This window comes from Triticum urartu, chromosome 1A, assembly GCF_056163025.1.
Source record: "Triticum urartu cultivar PI428250 chromosome 1A, HENAU_Tu73, whole genome shotgun sequence".
Classification (NCBI taxonomy): Eukaryota; Viridiplantae; Streptophyta; class Magnoliopsida; order Poales; family Poaceae; genus Triticum; species Triticum urartu.
In genome coordinates this window covers 314,787,571-314,804,927 of record NC_141873.1, presented here as the reverse complement: position 1 = coordinate 314,804,927, position 17,357 = coordinate 314,787,571, and the positions used below count along the sequence as shown (strand labels likewise).

The window sequence follows — 17,357 nt, the reverse complement described above, 5'->3', positions numbered from 1 at the left end:
CGGTCCAACGACAACAAGGGTGTTCAGGACGAGATTGCCAAATATAGCATTATTCGGGAGTTATAGATTCCAAAAATATATATTGTAAATTCTACTCTATCTATATATCACATAAAAAAGTGAGCTCACACATGCCACACATATAACCAGACACGCACGTTTCCTAGTCACACACACACACTATAATGATGAAAACTATAATAACTTGATGAATCTCAATAAATTTTTACTACACACACCACCATATAGATATTATGCGGAAAACCTCACTAAGAAGTGCCTTTTTGAACCAAGAGGCTGGTATTTAATAATAATGTAAAAAGAGATAATGCACTATAGTATCATGGCTTGTTTGAAAAATAATATCATATGTGCTATAGACGTGTTAAGCTAGTAAACTAGACTACAAAACATACAAAGTAATGGTTTCAATGGTATTATCACAATCCATGTAATGCCAAACAATTTATGTCTTATTTTGTGAAAAAAGAACCCAATCTAATTTTCTGATAAATGCACATGTTTTGCCTTTGTTTACATAGTTTTCAAATATTTGATCACTTTTTATTGTTGACATAAAGTAATCATCACATCAAACCGAAAACCTCAATATTGGGCAAAGATCAAATTTTACGGTGCTTCTTATCATGATACCTAAAATGTAACCATTTTCAAGGTGTAACCCTTTTTAGGGTTTATGCATATCTTTTTTTTTACTATTACTAAAGTAGTATATTGAGACAGGCTTTAATATTTTCTCAATACACGCCATGATTTATGAAATTTAAAACATTCTTTATGTTAGTTAGTCAAGTTGACATCTAAAAGAAGAAACGCGATATTTTTTTAGTAAAACGTAAAACCGCTCCTATTGATGCTGAAGCAAACAAACTTTCCTTAAACCCAAGTAGCCAAAGGGAAAGAAAAAACCCCAAGCCATGGCCTCCTCTTCCCTCTTCGCCGCCGGGCGCCGCCTTCTCCACTTGGGGCGCGGCAGGCTTCTCCAAGGCCGAGTCCGTCCCCACAATCCCACTCCTCTGCTCCTCCCTGTGCGCGCCGCATCCTCTCCTCCCTCCAACAGCGCCGAGAGGCCGCCGCGGCGACCCCCGGGCCTGCAGTCCACGCTGTGGCCGCTGGGCCACCCGGACACGCTTCTGGTGCCGGAGATCGAGCGCTGGGCGGAGAAGCCCCGCAACCGCCTCCGCCCCGTGGAGCTCGAGCGCATCGTCAAAGAGCTCCGCAAGCGCCGCCGCCACCGCCAGGCCCTCGAGGTACTACCCTCCCCGTGCCCCATTAGCTGCCCGTCGGCTATTCGATGAAATGCGGCAGTAGCTTCCCATGGTTCTCTTCGCCCCTTTATCTCTTGCGGAGAAATGCGGGAAGTTCCCTGCCACTGACAGATGCGAGTAGGACATTTCTGAGATGGTGACCCGATATGTTTCTCATTGTTACCATGCTGCATAATCACGTGGATACTTGGACTTCTCAATGGGGAAACGGAAGTTCATGTGGAGATTCATATGGAATTGGGTACATCGAATGTATCACGTAGGATTTTGGCAACCCAGTTCTAAGAACCAAAATACCTATGAAAATCTTACAATCCAAAGAGGCGTTGAAAGAACTGCAAGGAAGATTTCCTTTCGACTCATTGCTTAGATGTTATGAGTTATGACTTTGCATGACTAGATGATCCGAGTACGGAACAGTAGCACATGGTGTATAAAGAAGAGGATGTCGTGTTCAATTTATTTTTATCTGCCGTATGTCACAGACTTGAAGTTTAGTGGAATGAGGAGTTTAATCTGGCATGTGTTTTATTTTTAACTCAATGTGGTCTGTAGTTAAAATACTTCTGCGCCAGTTAACCTGCATCTGCATTCATGTTTAGAGTTAACGTCAAACTATGGCAACCAGGGGTTTGCAGCATGTAAGCCATTAAACCCTTGAAGTATTTATAAAATAATAATAAGGCCATGCTTGGAATCGGTGTGTTTTTATACACCTGTATTTGTTTTCCAAGTGTATCTTACCTGCCATGTGCAAATTTCACCTGAGAATCAAAACGACGGATCGTGGTCTGTATATTTTACAGGGGCAAAAGCGCTAGAAACGACAATCCAATCAAGGCCTAATCCCTATAGTTTGTCGCTAGTAATTATGGGGTATTTTGCATACCCTTGAAATGCCTCATCAGTTTCTTTCCAAACCTTTACTTTGCACAGGTCTCCGAATGGATGAGTGCTAAGGGTCATGTCAGATTTTTGCCAAAGGATCATGCTGTTCACCTGGATTTGATCGGTCAAGTTCGTGGAATCGGAGCAGCAGAAGCCTATTTCAATCAACTGCCTGATAAAGATAAGACGGAGAAACCCTACGGTGCACTCCTGAACTGCTACACACGAGAACTCATGGTTGATGAATCCTTGGCTCATTTTCAGAAGATGAAAGAGCTGGGTTTTGTGTTCTGCAGTCTCCCCTACAACAACCTCATGGGCCTCTATACTAACATAGGACAGCATGAGAAGGTCCCTTCAGTGATAGCAGAGATGAAAAGGAGTGGTATCATGCCTGACAACTTCAGCTACAGAATTTGCATAAACTCTTATGGCACACGGGCAGATTTTTTCGGGATGGAGAACACCCTGGAAGATATGGAGTGTGAGCCTCAAATTGTAGTCGATTGGAATACCTATGCCGTTGCGGCGAGCAACTACATTAAGGGCAACCTAAGGGAGAAGGCAATCTCTGCCTTAAAGAAAGCAGAAGCAAAAATTGACATAAAAGATTCAGATACCTACAACCACCTGATGTCCCTCTACGGCCAGCTGGGGGACAAGTCAGAGGTGAAGAGGCTGTGGGCACTCCAAATGTCAAACTGCAAGAGGCATATTAATAAGGACTACACTACAATGCTTGCAATGCTTGTGAGACTTGATGAAATTGAAGAAGCTGAGGCCTTGTTGAAAGAGTGGGAGTCGAGCGAAAACACATTCGACTTCCATGTTCCGAATGTCTTGATCACTGGATACCGACAGAAGGACATGCTGGACAAGGCCGAAGCGCTGCTGGATGACTTCTTGAAGAAGGGAAAGATGCCTCCTTCGAGCAGTTGGGCCATCGTGGCAATCGGCTATGCTGAGAAAGGTGATGCTGCGAAAGCCTATGAGTTGACAAAAAATGCCCTTTGTGTTTACGCTCCGAGGAGCGGCTGGATCCCGAGGCCTGCGATGATTGAGATGATACTCAAGTATCTTGGAGACGAAGGTGATCTCAAGGATGTTGAAACTTTCATTCAACTGCTGCAAGCTGCTATGCCTATGAACTTAGATATGACCGACGTTTTGTCAAGGGCTCGTATGAGAGAAGAAAAGAAGGCTGGAGATGCAGAGAAGGAAGCCCTAAGCTCAACAAAGGCATCAGGATAATTTTACTGCAACTCTCAGGACCAACTTATTTCACCATGTAATTTATCTAGTTAGTTACCGGAATTTATTTGATATTTTACTCGAGTCTGAAACTTGCCATAAACAAATTGCTGCCCAGTTCTCCACAGGTTTGTAGCATAGTGCACCCGCATGAACAGCAATTTCTGATAAAATTGTAAAAAAATGATTTTTTTTCCTGACGAACATCAACAAGTGTTCTAAAATCCTGCAAAATTTCGCCACAAAAAGGTATCCATAGTGGTCTGAGCCGAAAAAACAGAAGTGAGTGCTCCAAATGCGTCTTTTTGAGTCCTGAATTTTGTTTTTGTGGTGTACCGGCGTACACAGATGTCTTTTGTAAGTGAAATTTTACAGGTTATAACATACGTTGATGTTCAACCACATTTAAAAAAGTTTTGTCTATTGTTTTCGGATTTTTACTGTTCGCGCAGGAAAAACCATGTCGCATGTTGGCGAAAATGTAACTGTGCAACAATACATGTTAAGAAGACAATCAAATGGAATTTAAAGGGAGGAGGGTCAGCATGGCGTATCTGCAGCATCTTTCTATTTTGCATCTAACTTAACGTACCATAATGTATGAAAAGTTTCCAACAAAACCAACCATGGCCTGGAGAACAACCATGACATTATATTAGCAGGGGCATACACGAACACTTCATAAACTTTACGAATCATATGTCTTTGAACTGTGAAATGATGGCTAATACTTGTGTTCTCCAGCATCCAGCCTGAACCAAGGCAGCAAAAATGAAGGGGTAATACAAGACTAACAGGCCACTTAAGAGGTCTTATAAGTTATTTCTTCTGCAGCTGTCACATTTCAAGCAAACGTAGCACTACGATATCCAAGTTTAAAAGATGGATCTACGAAATACATTGGCATAACAATGCCATCAATAGAGCAATACGATATAGGACAGATGCTCAGAAACACCATAAGACGACGACAATATAGCGCCAGAATATCCGCTACTCCGAGAGAGTGGACTTCAGCTCTCCACTCTTTTCCAGCTCGAGAACAATGTCACAGCCCCCCATCAGTTCTGATTTGTAGTAGAGTTGGGGGAAGGTGGGCCAGTTCGAGTATGTCTTCAGACCTTGTCTAACTTCCTCATCAGATAGAATGTCAAAGGACCCAAAGCTTATCCCTGCTCCTTTCAAGGCATTCACCACTTTCGAACTAAAGCCGCAACGTGGATTATCTGGGTTGCCCTTCATGAACAGCATCACTGGGGATGAGGAAATTAGGGCCTCGAGTCGGTCCTCTAGGCTCTCTTTCCGAATAATCCCTTTCTCAGTCAGAACCTTCTTCAGTTCCCCACTCTTATGCATCTCCATCACTATGTCCGAACCACCAACCAGTTCACCCTTGATGTACACCTGAGGGTAACTAGGCCAGTTTGATAGAACCTTTAGACCTTGCCTAACCTCATCATCTGAAAGAATGTCAAAACTTGAGAAAGGAATCTTCTCCTGCTTAAGAATATGAACGACCTTCCCACTGAATCCACACTTGGGCTCCTCAGGTGAACCTTTGATAAATATCATCACTGGGTTAGAATTAGTGAGGCTCTCCAAACGAGCTTTCTGAGCTTCCGTAAGCCCAATTGCCTCAGGACTCTGTTCATTTGCAGATTCAGACATCACTGGCTCCTCAATTTTGCTTCCTTGTTGCGTGAGAGGAATGTTGTGCTCCTTTAACACATCCTTCAGTTCACCACTTTCATGCATGGCAATAACAATATCACACCCACCAAGCAGCTCACCTTTGCAGTACAACTGAGGAAAAGTTGGCCAGTTAGAGAACTTCTTCAGTCCTTCACGTACTTCATTATCTGTAAGGATGTCAAAGCTCCCAAATTCAACACCTTCCTGCTTCAAAATGTCAACCACCCTTCGGCTGAAACCACACCTTGGTTCTTCTGGATTTCCCTTCATAAATAAGATGACAGGATGGGAGTTGACAAGCTGCTCCAAACGCTTCTTCAGTGTACTTTCAGCAGCAGAAGATCCATTTTGCCGTGCCATTTCTTGGACCTTTTCGAGTACAGCAGGCCCAGCAGCCACCCCCAAGCTAGCAGGTGCAGCAGACTGAGCAACATTGGCAGGCCCAGCTAACTTTGCAACCTTATTGGCCAGGCTGGCTGGGTTTGCGCCCTCCAAGGTATCAACAGGTTTGCCTTCCTGAAAAGAGATAAACCATGAACCGATGACAACCTCTTACAAAGAAGGCAATATAGAAAACTTCCAAAGCATTCGATAAAATATACTCCCTCCGTCCGAAAAAGCTTGTCCCTCAAATGGATGTATCTAGCACCAAGTTAGTGCTAGATACATCCATTTGAGACAAGCTTGGGACAAGTTTTTTCAGACGGAGGGAGTAGTGAGCTAAGCAAATATCACCTTTTTCACAGCCTAACCTCACATATGTGCAGGGCAAACACAGCATCCCAAGGCTGTGTGACACATAGGTTGGCATTACAAAGGAATCTCACGATAACAACAAAATGCCAAGTGAAGCCCTGATTAACTAGCCTAGCAAACAAAGACATCGCCGACCTCATGAGGCCCCATCGCAATATCATTAGATTGGTTCTAGTCGTACAGAACATTTCATTGTCCATACAACACTATAATGACATGTACCAAAAGAAACAGACGTCCATGCTAGGATGAACCAATTAACTAGTACAGTCATGCAAAATCTTTAGGGTAGGCAGGAGTGTGTATCTAACTTCATTATCCCACAGTATATGGGGCATGGGCACACATAAGTTATGTCATTGCTTGCAGAATACATCATTCTTAACAATAATATCAACACACGCCTCATCATGAGGGCAGAGCACATGCTTGATTTTTTTCCCTTTAAAACTGGACAAGAGAACTCGTGCAATTCAACTTTAACAAGGAAGAAGGGTACCGTGAGTCCGTGACCCTACCAGGATTTGATATCAAGTACAAACAATGTAAAGAGGTTTATTAGCATGAACAAATCATGTTGCATGACAACTGTAAACAGTAAATACCTTGCATAAAACAAAGTATGGCACTGCTGTAACTCCATATGCCTCTGAAATTTCCGGTTGTTCTTCAGCCTCAACCTGACAGAAGTTACCAACATGACGAGGATAAACAAGAAAAGGATTCAGATATCCAAATTACAAAATGGTGTGTCATTAGCAGACGATAAAGAATGGATCATAATTATATGTTATCTCATGAGCCCATACCTAATGTGGGGAGGGAAACGTTGCAAGCACAAGTGGGGCTGGATTCAAGTTAATCAACCGCATACACATCACATGTTAACTACACACTACAGATAGTGCTTCTCGCATCGCATAATAACTAAATAAACATGAATAATCACAATATAAATAATAATCAAACATGCGAAAAAAGTAACTTGGACAGCAGCATGAATCACGCGCCAGAACCCTAAACGCCAACCGCGAATCTGTACCCAGGGGCCTAGACCGCCGCCGAAGGATCACGATCCACCGGAAACCGGCCCGAACCCAAATCTACCGCGACTACATGAGGGGAATCAGAGTGCAGCAGGCAGCGCGTGCGTACCCTGAGGAAGAGCGCGTGGGGGAAGTCGACGGCGAGGTGCGCGAAGACCTCGTCCATCTGCTTGGAGGCCTCGCACCAGGCCGCCCAGAAGTGCACCGCGGCGGCCCGCGCGCCGCCGACCGCCGCGTCCAGCTCCGCCCTCGACCCCACCTCCCTCACCGCCCCGCCGCCGCTCGCCATCGCCGCCTCCGCTCCCTCACACTTCCCCACCAAAAAACAGCAATCGACGGCGAGAGCGCTTGAGATGGTAGCTACCAGCGGGGGCGATCCGGGGAGAGAGACGACGGACGATGACTCGTGCCGAGGGGTTGCGACCTGGGGTTTTCCTCTCCAGCCCCGTGCGGTGCGACGGCGACGGAAGATTCCAGAAGGGGCCGGAAGCCCGGAACTGACCGACCTAGGCTGTTTGGGCCTGGCCGGAGCGGGCTAACGGCCCAAGAGACAAAAGAATCGGTCTGATGACGCGGACCCACGCGGCCGGCCCGGCAAAAAGCCAGAGGCTGCTGCGGCGGCGGGGTCCAGCCGCCGTCCGGGGGTCCCTCCCCTCCCCTCGCCCCGGCCGACGAGTCTATATAAATCCGAAGCATTTCTCAGCTGCCCTCGGGCGGCCAAAAACGAAACCCTAGTAGTAGTTGCCACAAAACCCTTCTCCTGAATCCCACACGCTGCCTCCACCAACAGATCTGGGCCTGATGATGGTCTCCTGACCTTCCGTTCACTCTTTTCAGTTTGATTCTCTTGAGGTTTGTGTGAGTTTGCTCGATGGTTTGGATCGGTGATGCTCTTGTAGAAATACTGCGTTATCTTCCTGATCAACGTGAGGCCGCCACGATGAGCGGCGGCTTCCTGATGACACCATTATCTCGCTGAGATCCAAGGCGCAGGCAACCTCGCATGCCTTTTGTTTTTGTTTTCCTTTGTCTCTTTGGCCTGTTTTCCTCTGGATGTTACTTTGAAAAGTTAGAAGGGAGATCAGTGTTATGAAGTTCTATCTCTCAACCTCTCTCGCTAGCACTCTTTGAAAAATTGCATAGAAAAGCAGAGAAAAAGGACCGCAATAATTTTAGGTGGCTAGTTTAGTTGTATGTATTTACAGAAATACATCACATTTTCTAGTTAGAAAGCTTTTGCGGCAAAAAGGAGCAGGATTTTGCCGCCTCTTACCAACTAAACTTGCCAAAGAATTCCCCTCTCAGCTAACGTTTGTGAGAAGCCATGTATCTAAAAATTCACGATCAGATAAGAAGCATCACTCGGATCAATTTCCATTGATTCAATATCCTACGAACAAAATCATTCCTCAAATCAAGCTCAACATCATCAACATTGTACAAGCAGTTTGACAACATGATTACACGAAGCGATGGTTCAGAAATTATGTAGCCATTTTAACCACATCTTAAAACAAAATAAAGATCGTGAGCAGTGCAACATGTATATTGTTTATGGATACTACTATTCAGATAAGCAGCAGCACTAGGATAAGTTTCCGTTGATCCAATTTCCTATGAACAATCACTCCTCAAATCAGCATCAATATTGTACACAACCAGGTTGACAACACGAATACACCAAGCGATAGTGGAGAAATAATGTGGCCATGTCTCAAGCAAAATAAAGATCGTGAGCAGTGGAACATGTATATTGTTTATGGTTACTACAACCCAGTCTAGCAGTTTTGCTGGATTGTACCTGGTTGGCAGACAGGCGTGTCTGCGAACATAAACATCATAGATACAGCACGATTACAAGCAAAATAAATGTCAGCATCTCTAGCATACACTGTTCCCAGTATAGTCATGCATGCTTATTTACAGCTGTTCTAGTAGATTTACAAAGGCTCTGGCAGAAAAGTATAGCTCATTTCTGGCGTTAGCGAGGCCTGGTCCATGAGCTTAACCCACGAATTATGCCATATATCCATCAGCTGCAAAGAAAGGAAGTGACTTCAGTGGCATCACCTGCTCCTGCAACAAAGGGAATGTGAATGTGGTTGTGGTGAGTTCAGATCCAAGTAGACTCGTCAGCAAAACAGCAAACAAAGGGAGCTTAAATGTGTACTGATGATACCTCGGCGTTCTCCAGATGTTCCGCAGGGAAATGGAGCCCAGTGGAACAGTTCTCCAGCACCTCAGGGGTCTTCATCCACGCCTTGTGGGCTTCGATAGACTTCAGCTTGTAGCGAAACATCTGCAAAAATAAATCCAGTTTTCAGGACCATCTTATTCACACAAAGCTCAAAGTGTAGACAGTAGCTGATCATGTGCTCCTCCAAACCTCAGACAACGAAATAGTTGGCTTTTCGAGCTCATCTCCCTCGACGTGAATCCCTGTACCCTGACATTCTGGGCAAAGGATGGACATTATTTTGCTCTTTGGAGCTGTTTTCGCCTTTCTTCCTCGTTTGCTCTTTCCCATCTTTGCAATTTGATCAGCCAGCACCTCGTATTGGCACAAAATTGTCCAGTGAAGTAAGCATGAAGTATGGAATAGATGAAAAGCCTGGAAAAAAAACATGTTGTCACAGCATAAGGCTTTGAATTTAAAGATGGAATTATCTAGCTAAATTTGTTTGAAAAGAAAGCAGCATATGTTTGTACTGTACTAAGGAATCTCAGATAACAGTTAAACATAGTTATGTCTCTACTCACAAAAGACTTTTTCAAGACCTAACTTTCTTATTTTATTTTCTTTCTGTTTTTTCCTCTATAAAGAGAAGCAATTAGGGCTCGCTTTGCCTAAATGAAACAGAAAGTGTTTGGAATTACTAACCCCACTGGAGTTTCTACTGCTGCAAGCTAGGTTTCCTGTGCTGCAGTTCAGCAAGGTGGCTACATCCTTTCCAGGAAGCATTGATCGCCCACAAATATCACAAACTTTCTCAGCAGCAAGTCGCTTCTGCTTCCTCAGCTCTCTCCTCATAGACTTGCTGGACAAGGGGCTGACTTGAAGATTGCATGAGGTACCTGTTGGGGAGCCAGTAACAATAGCTTGACTTCTGCTGTCATGGGTATGGCCATTAGACTCTTCTGAAGATGCTTCTTGATCAGAAAACGACTTCTTCCTTCGCTTTCCACGATGTCCAGCCTCATCAATGACAAAGAAAGATCCAGCAGAGATGGGAAGGTCCTGATCTTCAGAAGGCCACTTCCTTCCCAACTCATATGCATAAGAGAAGTTGACTATGGCAAAACCAGATTGTTCATAGATGGTACATGCCTCAGAGCCCTGTGAGGCTTCTTCTCCTACCCAAGCACACCAGATTTTGCTGATCTTCTTACGACCTTCGCTAGTTTCAGCAATCTTGTACGCAATGTTTCCATAACCCAGGAGATGCACAGGCAAATTCAACACAACATCCTTTATCAACACGCTAGGAATAACAAGCGGACCATCGGTTTCGCTGCGGTTTGACAGAGCACTATCTTCAGTTATGGCAGAAGATCTACCATTCGGACGTCCATTTGCACCACTGAATGAGCCTTTTGCACCATTGTGGGAGCTCGAACCATCTCTCAACCTTGATGTCACCTCAGTGCCATTCCCTGCAAAGTCAGGATGGGGAACCAGAGCAAGTTCGCTGGTGTTATGCGAGCTTGAGTCCAGCAAGAGTGGATCATTCTCGCGTGAGTTGTTGAAGAAGAGCACACCATCATTGAACGGCCATGGCATGGGCCCAAACAGGGTGACCTTGGCCTCGGCATACCGCCGTGAGTGCAGATTCCCCTTGAGGTGATCAAACAGCACATTGTCGCTGAAGCACTCGGTGAGGCAGATGGTGCAGAAGAAGATGACGCGCTTCCCGACGCGCCGGAGCTCCACATAGGTGTGCCCATTCTGCCGCACCTCCCGAAGCGTGGCCTTGGCAGCAATCTCACGGATATCCACAGGAGCATTCCTTTGCAGCACCAAATCCTTCCCCACCATGGTGAAATCCCCTCGATTTACCACCACCAGTCCCTTCTATTCCGCCTCTCTGGCTTACAAATCCCTCCAAATCAACCTCCAACACTGATTTTCCCTCTTTGAAACTCTCTCAAGTTTCCACACACAAAAAAAAGTCACCGCACTTGAGATCTTAGTTTCCTCCCGAGCCCTAAGATTGCAAGCTTCTTAACAAAAAGAGACTGTAACTGGTAGTACACGAATAGAACCTAACACGGACGGTCGTATTCGTATCTTTCCAGCCATGGGAATGGAAGCAAGCGTGAGGAATCTGCCCAGCAGCGCGAACTCCTCGCCGGTGGCACCAACCCTAGTCATCAAATCAAACACGGGAGGCAGCAAACCCTAGACTCCTGACGCCCGCCAAATTGGCGCGCCGGGGGGTGGGGTGGGGAAGCGCGGCTGGCGAGAAACCTAGCAGAGGACGACGACGAGTCGAGGCTGCTGTGGCGGGGGAGGAGGAGGAGGCTGATGCAGGCTGCGGACGGTGCTCGGCGAGGCGGCGGAGGAGCGGAGGCGGCAGTCGGACAAGAGCGCCGAGGGCGACGAGGCCATGTAGTGCCAACACGGCGGCGAGGGAGGTCGTCGGCGCGCGGAATTCGCCCTCCCTTTTTTTCGATTGTTTGCTTGGACGGGGAAGTTTGGTCTGGAGGGTGGTGGACAAGGAAGGGGAAGGTGCGCGAGGAGAGGGGAAAAGGAGGCAAGCGCGTGGCGTGTCTGGACTCTGGATTGATGGAGGAAGGCGGGGTGAAAGAAAACGGGACGGGCAGGTAGCTGTACCCAAACCCGGCGGGTTCACAAATTCCTCTTCTTCTTTTTTGCGGGAGGGTTCACAAATTCCATATCCTATAAATCCAATTTGTATCCTTTAAATAAATCCAAATCGTATGCTTTATTTCAAAAAGGTTATTTTTAGGAGATTAAATTTCTTCATCTCGTAGATCCTCTACATCTTGATTTTCAAAAAAGAAAAATATTTTACTCCTTTTCAAATGTTTGTATACAAGCTTTTATTTGGGCATATGTTTTCATAACATGTTTAATTCTAAACTTGATATAGGATACATACGAAATATAATGCCGAGCTGTAAGAACTTTTGTTATTGATTCAAGGTGCATATTAGTAAGAACATACTCCCTCCGTCCCAAAACAAGTGTCTTGAGCTTAATACAAATTTGTACTAGAGCTAGTACAAAGTTAAAACACTTATTTTGGGACGGAGGGAATAGTAGTTTCTATAACTAAGTGCTTAAAATTGCAATGGCTCCCACAAGAAGAAATGTTGTTGCTGATCCAAGGGAGAATGGATTAAATCATTACAACAACATATGTGTAATGTTCTGGATCAGCAGAGGATTCACTTAGTTTGGGACGAATGGAGTGCAAGCTGAAGCATCTTACACTTTCTTCTCCGGGCTTGCATCTCATTGACTTGAGCTTGCATCTCCTTGATTTGGACTTGCTTTTCGTTGATTTGGACTTAATCTCATTGACTTGAGCTTGCATCTCCTTGATTTGGACTTGCTTTTCGTTGATTTGGACTTAATTCTCGTGTGTATCTATCAGCGCAACATCTAGTTTTTCTCTCAGTGGTCGCTAATAGTAACCTAGCATTTGGTTTACGTAAAGCTTTAAAAGATCGCCCATATCCATCTGCTGCAAGTGAATCCTCTTTGCATGTGTGTAATGTTCTGAGCAACGAGATTCATATACCAAATTGCTAACACAGAGGGATTTGTGTTATACCTTGCTTTCACGGCCCCACAAGCGAAGAAGTCTCGCTTGGGGTTCTTAGGTGTGTGTCAGGTTTTTTGAACAATGTGGTATTGCAGCTGCAAAGGAGTAAGGAGGGAAGGGGCTCGCTAGATTTGGGGCGGCATCCATGCCAACGGTGTATGATCTGCGAGTGGATCCGATAAAGGTGCTACTGTGGTGCGATGAACCGCCGAGTGGGCATGCCACCACGAGGAGGTCATGTTCAAGCCGATGGCAGTGGTAATAAAGAGGACTATTTCACTCTGTCGGCCTGCATGCACTCGCGGGCGAGGCTCCTACCTCTTCCCCAACCTCATGTGGCTTCATTTTCGGTCACATGGGGCTCGCCGATGACTGATTGATGCATTGCAATAGCAGTGGTGACAACAAAGAATTTAGCATAAGCCCTAAGCCGATGTCATCGACAGAGGAGAAGGTGGGGGAGGGTGTGACGCCCCCGATTCTATCGTACACTAATCATACACGCAAACGTGTATGATCAAGATCAGGAACTCACGGGAAGATATCACAACACAACTCTACAAATAAAATAAGTCATACAAGCATCATAATACAAGCCAGGGGCCTCGAGGGCTCGAATACAAGAGCTCGATCATAGACGAGTCAGCGGAAGCAACAATATCTGAGTACAGACATAAGTAAGCAAGTTTGCCTTAAGAAGGCTAGCACAAACTGGGATACAGATCGAAAGAGGCGCAGGCCTCCTGCCTGGGATCCTCCTAAACTACTCCTGGTCGTCGTCAGCGGGCTGCACGTAGTAGTAGGCACCTCTGGTGTAGTAGGAGTCGTCGTCGACGGTGGCGTCTGGCTCCTGGGCTCCAACGTCTAGTCGCAACAATCGGGTAAAGAAAGGGGGAAAAGAGGGAGCAAAGCAACCATGAGTACTCATCCAAAGTACTCGCAAGCAAGGAGCTACACTACATATGTATGCATTGGTATCAAATGGAATAAGGGTATCATAGGTGGACTGAACTGCAGAATGCCAGAATAAGAGGGGGATAGCTAGTCCTTTCGAAGACTACGCTTCTAGTGACCTCCATCTTGCAGCAGAAGAAGAGAGTAGATAGAAAGTTCACCAAGTAGCATCGTGTAGCATAATCCTAACTGATGACCCTCCCCTCGTCGCCCTGTGAGAGAGCGATCACCGGTTGTATCTGGCACTTGGAAGGGTGTGTTTTATTAAGTATCCGGTTCTAGTTGTCATAAGGTCAAGGTACAACTCCAAGTCGTCCTGTTACCGAAGATCACGGCTATTTGAATAGATTAACTTCCCTGCAGGGGTGCACCACATAACCCAACACGCTCGATCCCATTTGGCTGGACACACTTTCCTCGGTCATGCCCTGCCTCGGAAGATCAACACGTCGCAGCCCTACCTAGACACAACAGAGAGGTCAGCACGCCGGTCTAAATCCTATGGCGCAGGGGTCTGGGCCCATCGCCCATTGCACACCTGCACGTTGTGAGGGCGTCCAGAAGCAGACATAGCCTGGCAGGCATTCCAGTCCAATCCGATGCGTGCCGCTCAGTCGCTGACGTCACGAAGGCTTCGGCTGATACCACGACATCGAGTGCCCATAATTATCCCCGCGTAGATGGTTAGTGCGTATAGGCCAGTGGCCAGACTCAGATCAAATACCAAGATCTCGTTAAACGTGTTATCTTGAAATAACCGCGAACGCCGACCAGGGCCAGGCCCACCTCTCTCCTAGGTGGTCTCAACCTGGCCTGTCGCTCTGCCACAAAGATCCACTCAGAGGGCCGTCGGGACAAACGTCCTTTCGAACCCAATCCATGAATCACTCGCGGGTACTCCTACGAGCCGACCCATCTTTAGTCACCACAAGTATCATATATTATGTATATAAGTATATACCCGTGACCACCTTCCGAGTGATCATGGCCCGGTAGTATAGTGTGGCAGACGGACAAGAATGTAGGGCCACTGATGATAAACTAGCATCCTATACTAAGCATTAGGATTGCAGGTAAAGGTAACAACAGTAGTAGCAAGGACAGGCTATGCATCAGGATAGGATTAACGGAAAGCAGTAACATGCTACACTACTCTAATGCAAGCAATATAGAGGAGAGTAGGCGATATCTGGTGATCAAGGGGGGGCTTGCCTGGTTGCTCTGGCAAGAGAGAGGGGTCATCAACACCGTAGTCGTACTGGGTAGCAGCGGCGTCGGTCTCTATGTCTAGCGAGAGAAGAGGGGTAAGAAACAATAAATATAATGCAAACAAATGCATGACGATGCATGACATGACAAAGCGTGATGCTAGGTGTGCCCTAACATGGTATGAGGTGGTACCGGTGAAGGGGAAAAACATCCAGGAAATTATCCCGGTGTTTCGCGTTTTCGGACAGATGAACCGGAGGGGGAAATTTGCGTGTTTGCTATGCTAGGGATGCGTGGCGGATGGACGGGCTGCGTATACGGATTCGTATCGTCATTCTGAGCAACTTTCACGTACAAAGTTTTTCCATCCGAGCTACGGTTTATTTTATATTAATTTTAAAAGATTGAAATCATTTTTAGGATTTATTTAATTAATTAAATCAACATTATCCAGAATAATGTTTGCTTACGTCAGCATGACATCAGTAGTTGACCTGGTCAACCTGACAGGTGGGTCCCACCTTTCAGTGACACATTTAATTATCCAGTTTAATTAACCTAATCAGGATTAATTAGGGGGGTGGGCCCCACTGTCATTGACTAGATAATTAACTAACAGCAGTTAGCTTAATTAGCCATTTGGTTAATCTTAATCATGATTAATTACTTTAATTAATTGTTTAGTTTAATTAATCAAGATTAATTAAGTTAATTAGTTATTTAATTATTATTTTATTTATTATTTTATTTATTATTCATTTTTTAAAGCCTCTTTTTTTTAACGTTCTGGGGCATGGGGCCCCACTGTCATAGGCCCCGGGGGGGCTTAACGGGCGCTGGGTTTTCGGGCGCTCGGGTGCGGGCGCCGTTCCGGGCGAGGCGCCCATCGGGATGGACCCGAGGCGACGGGGCGAGCGCGTGTGTGCGCCGGAGCGCCGGCGCCGGGAGTGTGGTCGCGGTGCAGCGGGTGGAGGTGACTCAGGGGCAGCGGCGCGCGTGCGCTAGGACGGCGATGGTGCGGCCGGACGAAGGCGAGGCGGGTGCGGGGAGCAGGGGCGCGACCCTGAGCGGAGGCGGCCGGAGACGGACGGAGGCAGCAACAAACGAGCAGCAGCGGCAGCTAGCAGATCAGCCACTAGGAGCAGCAGCACGGGCGGCGCCGAAGCACAGCAGGGGCATGACCGCGGCGCGGTGAGCGCGCCAGGGCGCGGGCGAGGAGGTGGGCACGGTCGCGGTGACCGCGGCCACTGGCCGGAACTCCGGCGGCACGGGGTGGCACAACGGAACGACGAACAAAGGGGAGACGAGGGGAATTGGCATGGCGCTCACAGGGGAAGGCAGAGGTCGGGGCAATGGGCTTGGCGGAGGTCGGGGACGATAGCGACGTTGGGGAGGAAGTCCGGCAAGGCGGCGAGGGCGCGGTGAGGACCGACGAGGAGAGGCTGGGACGGGGCAATCCGGCGCGGCGGGAGTAAGGACGACGCGGTGCACAAGGGAGAGGAAGGAGGTCGGGAGGTGCGGCGCCTACGAGGTGGCGCCGCGGTGGAGGACCGAGGCGCGATGGGGCGGCGATGCACGTCGAGGCGATGGGGGTCGGGGCACCGTTTTCCCGATCCAGTTTGGGAGTAGAGGGAGGAGTGAGTGGGGTTCGTGGCGGAGGGAGTGGGTGCGGTTAGGGCTTGGTAGTGGGCAGGGGAGGATAAGGAGGCGTTGGCTGGGCCGGCCGGTCCATCGGCCAGCTGGGCCAGTTGGGCCAGGGAGCCTTTTCCTTTTCTCTTGGCTTTTCCCTTTATTTATACTTTTCTGTTTTTTTGTTCCCACCTATTATAGTTTCAATAATATACCAAAGTGGCACCTAAATTGGGGTTACCAATTATGCAATGCCACATCAATTTTCTACCCAAGTAGAAATAGTTTTGGTAATGGTTTAATATTTAAAAGCATTTAAATAATAGTTTTGCGGCAAAACAAACTTAACATGTAAAAAAACAATTCATACAAGACACAAGAGATTCATGTCCCCTTTTACTATATTGCTATAGATGCCATTGAAAAAACTACAAGAAAAATGTAAAAAATTTGGGAGAACAAGATTACCCTGCACAGTGCCAAATTGATTCGCACTTCCCTCAACAACAACAAAAAACAAATCAATTCCCACCAAATAAAGAGTAATGTCCCTTTTTATATGATTACAGATGCCATGATCTCGAATTTCAATTTTTGAATCCACGTTATGCTGAATTCGAATATATCGTTAGGTGACCTTGCGGTTTATAATTGATGTAGTCGTACATTTTGATCTTCCATCATATATGAACATTTTACTCCACCATGTGAACATATATATTCTCGTCTACCATATGGACTAAATTTGAATCAATTTTCCTTATTTGAATACGATTGTTGTCAAGTTATACAATAATTTAAATATTATCTTAATAACAAAAAACATACATATAGCAGTAATCATATTTCAC

General features: G+C 46.4%; 3 protein-coding genes across 3 annotated transcripts; 1 reads left to right on the top strand and 2 right to left on the bottom strand.

Annotated features, from left to right (window-relative positions):
- The first annotated feature begins 883 nt into the window (after positions 1 to 883).
- Positions 884 to 3,553, top strand: LOC125505962 (pentatricopeptide repeat-containing protein At4g21705, mitochondrial). The gene is made up of 2 exons (XM_048670859.2): positions 884 to 1,271; positions 2,226 to 3,553. Exons 1-2 carry the CDS (start codon positions 939 to 941, stop codon positions 3,426 to 3,428), a joined length of 1,536 nt encoding a protein of 511 aa, XP_048526816.2. The 5' UTR covers positions 884 to 938; the 3' UTR covers positions 3,429 to 3,553.
- Positions 3,554 to 4,219: 666 nt separating this feature from the next.
- GRXS17 (thioredoxin family protein) lies at positions 4,220 to 7,401 on the bottom strand. The gene is made up of 3 exons (XM_048671327.2): positions 7,032 to 7,401; positions 6,482 to 6,556; positions 4,220 to 5,636 (listed from the first exon to the last, which is right to left on the bottom strand). The coding sequence occupies exons 1-3, from the start codon at positions 7,209 to 7,211 to the stop codon at positions 4,422 to 4,424; spliced, it is 1,470 nt and encodes a 489-aa protein (XP_048527284.1). The 5' UTR covers positions 7,212 to 7,401; the 3' UTR covers positions 4,220 to 4,421.
- Positions 7,402 to 8,655: 1,254 nt separating this feature from the next.
- LOC125506513 (acyl-UDP-N-acetylglucosamine O-acyltransferase) lies at positions 8,656 to 11,722 on the bottom strand. The gene is made up of 4 exons (XM_048671319.2): positions 9,804 to 11,722; positions 9,309 to 9,533; positions 9,102 to 9,221; positions 8,656 to 8,998 (listed from the first exon to the last, which is right to left on the bottom strand). Exons 1-4 carry the CDS (start codon positions 10,956 to 10,958, stop codon positions 8,939 to 8,941), a joined length of 1,560 nt encoding a protein of 519 aa, XP_048527276.1. The 5' UTR covers positions 10,959 to 11,722; the 3' UTR covers positions 8,656 to 8,938.
- Positions 11,723 to 17,357: the final 5,635 nt, after the last annotated feature.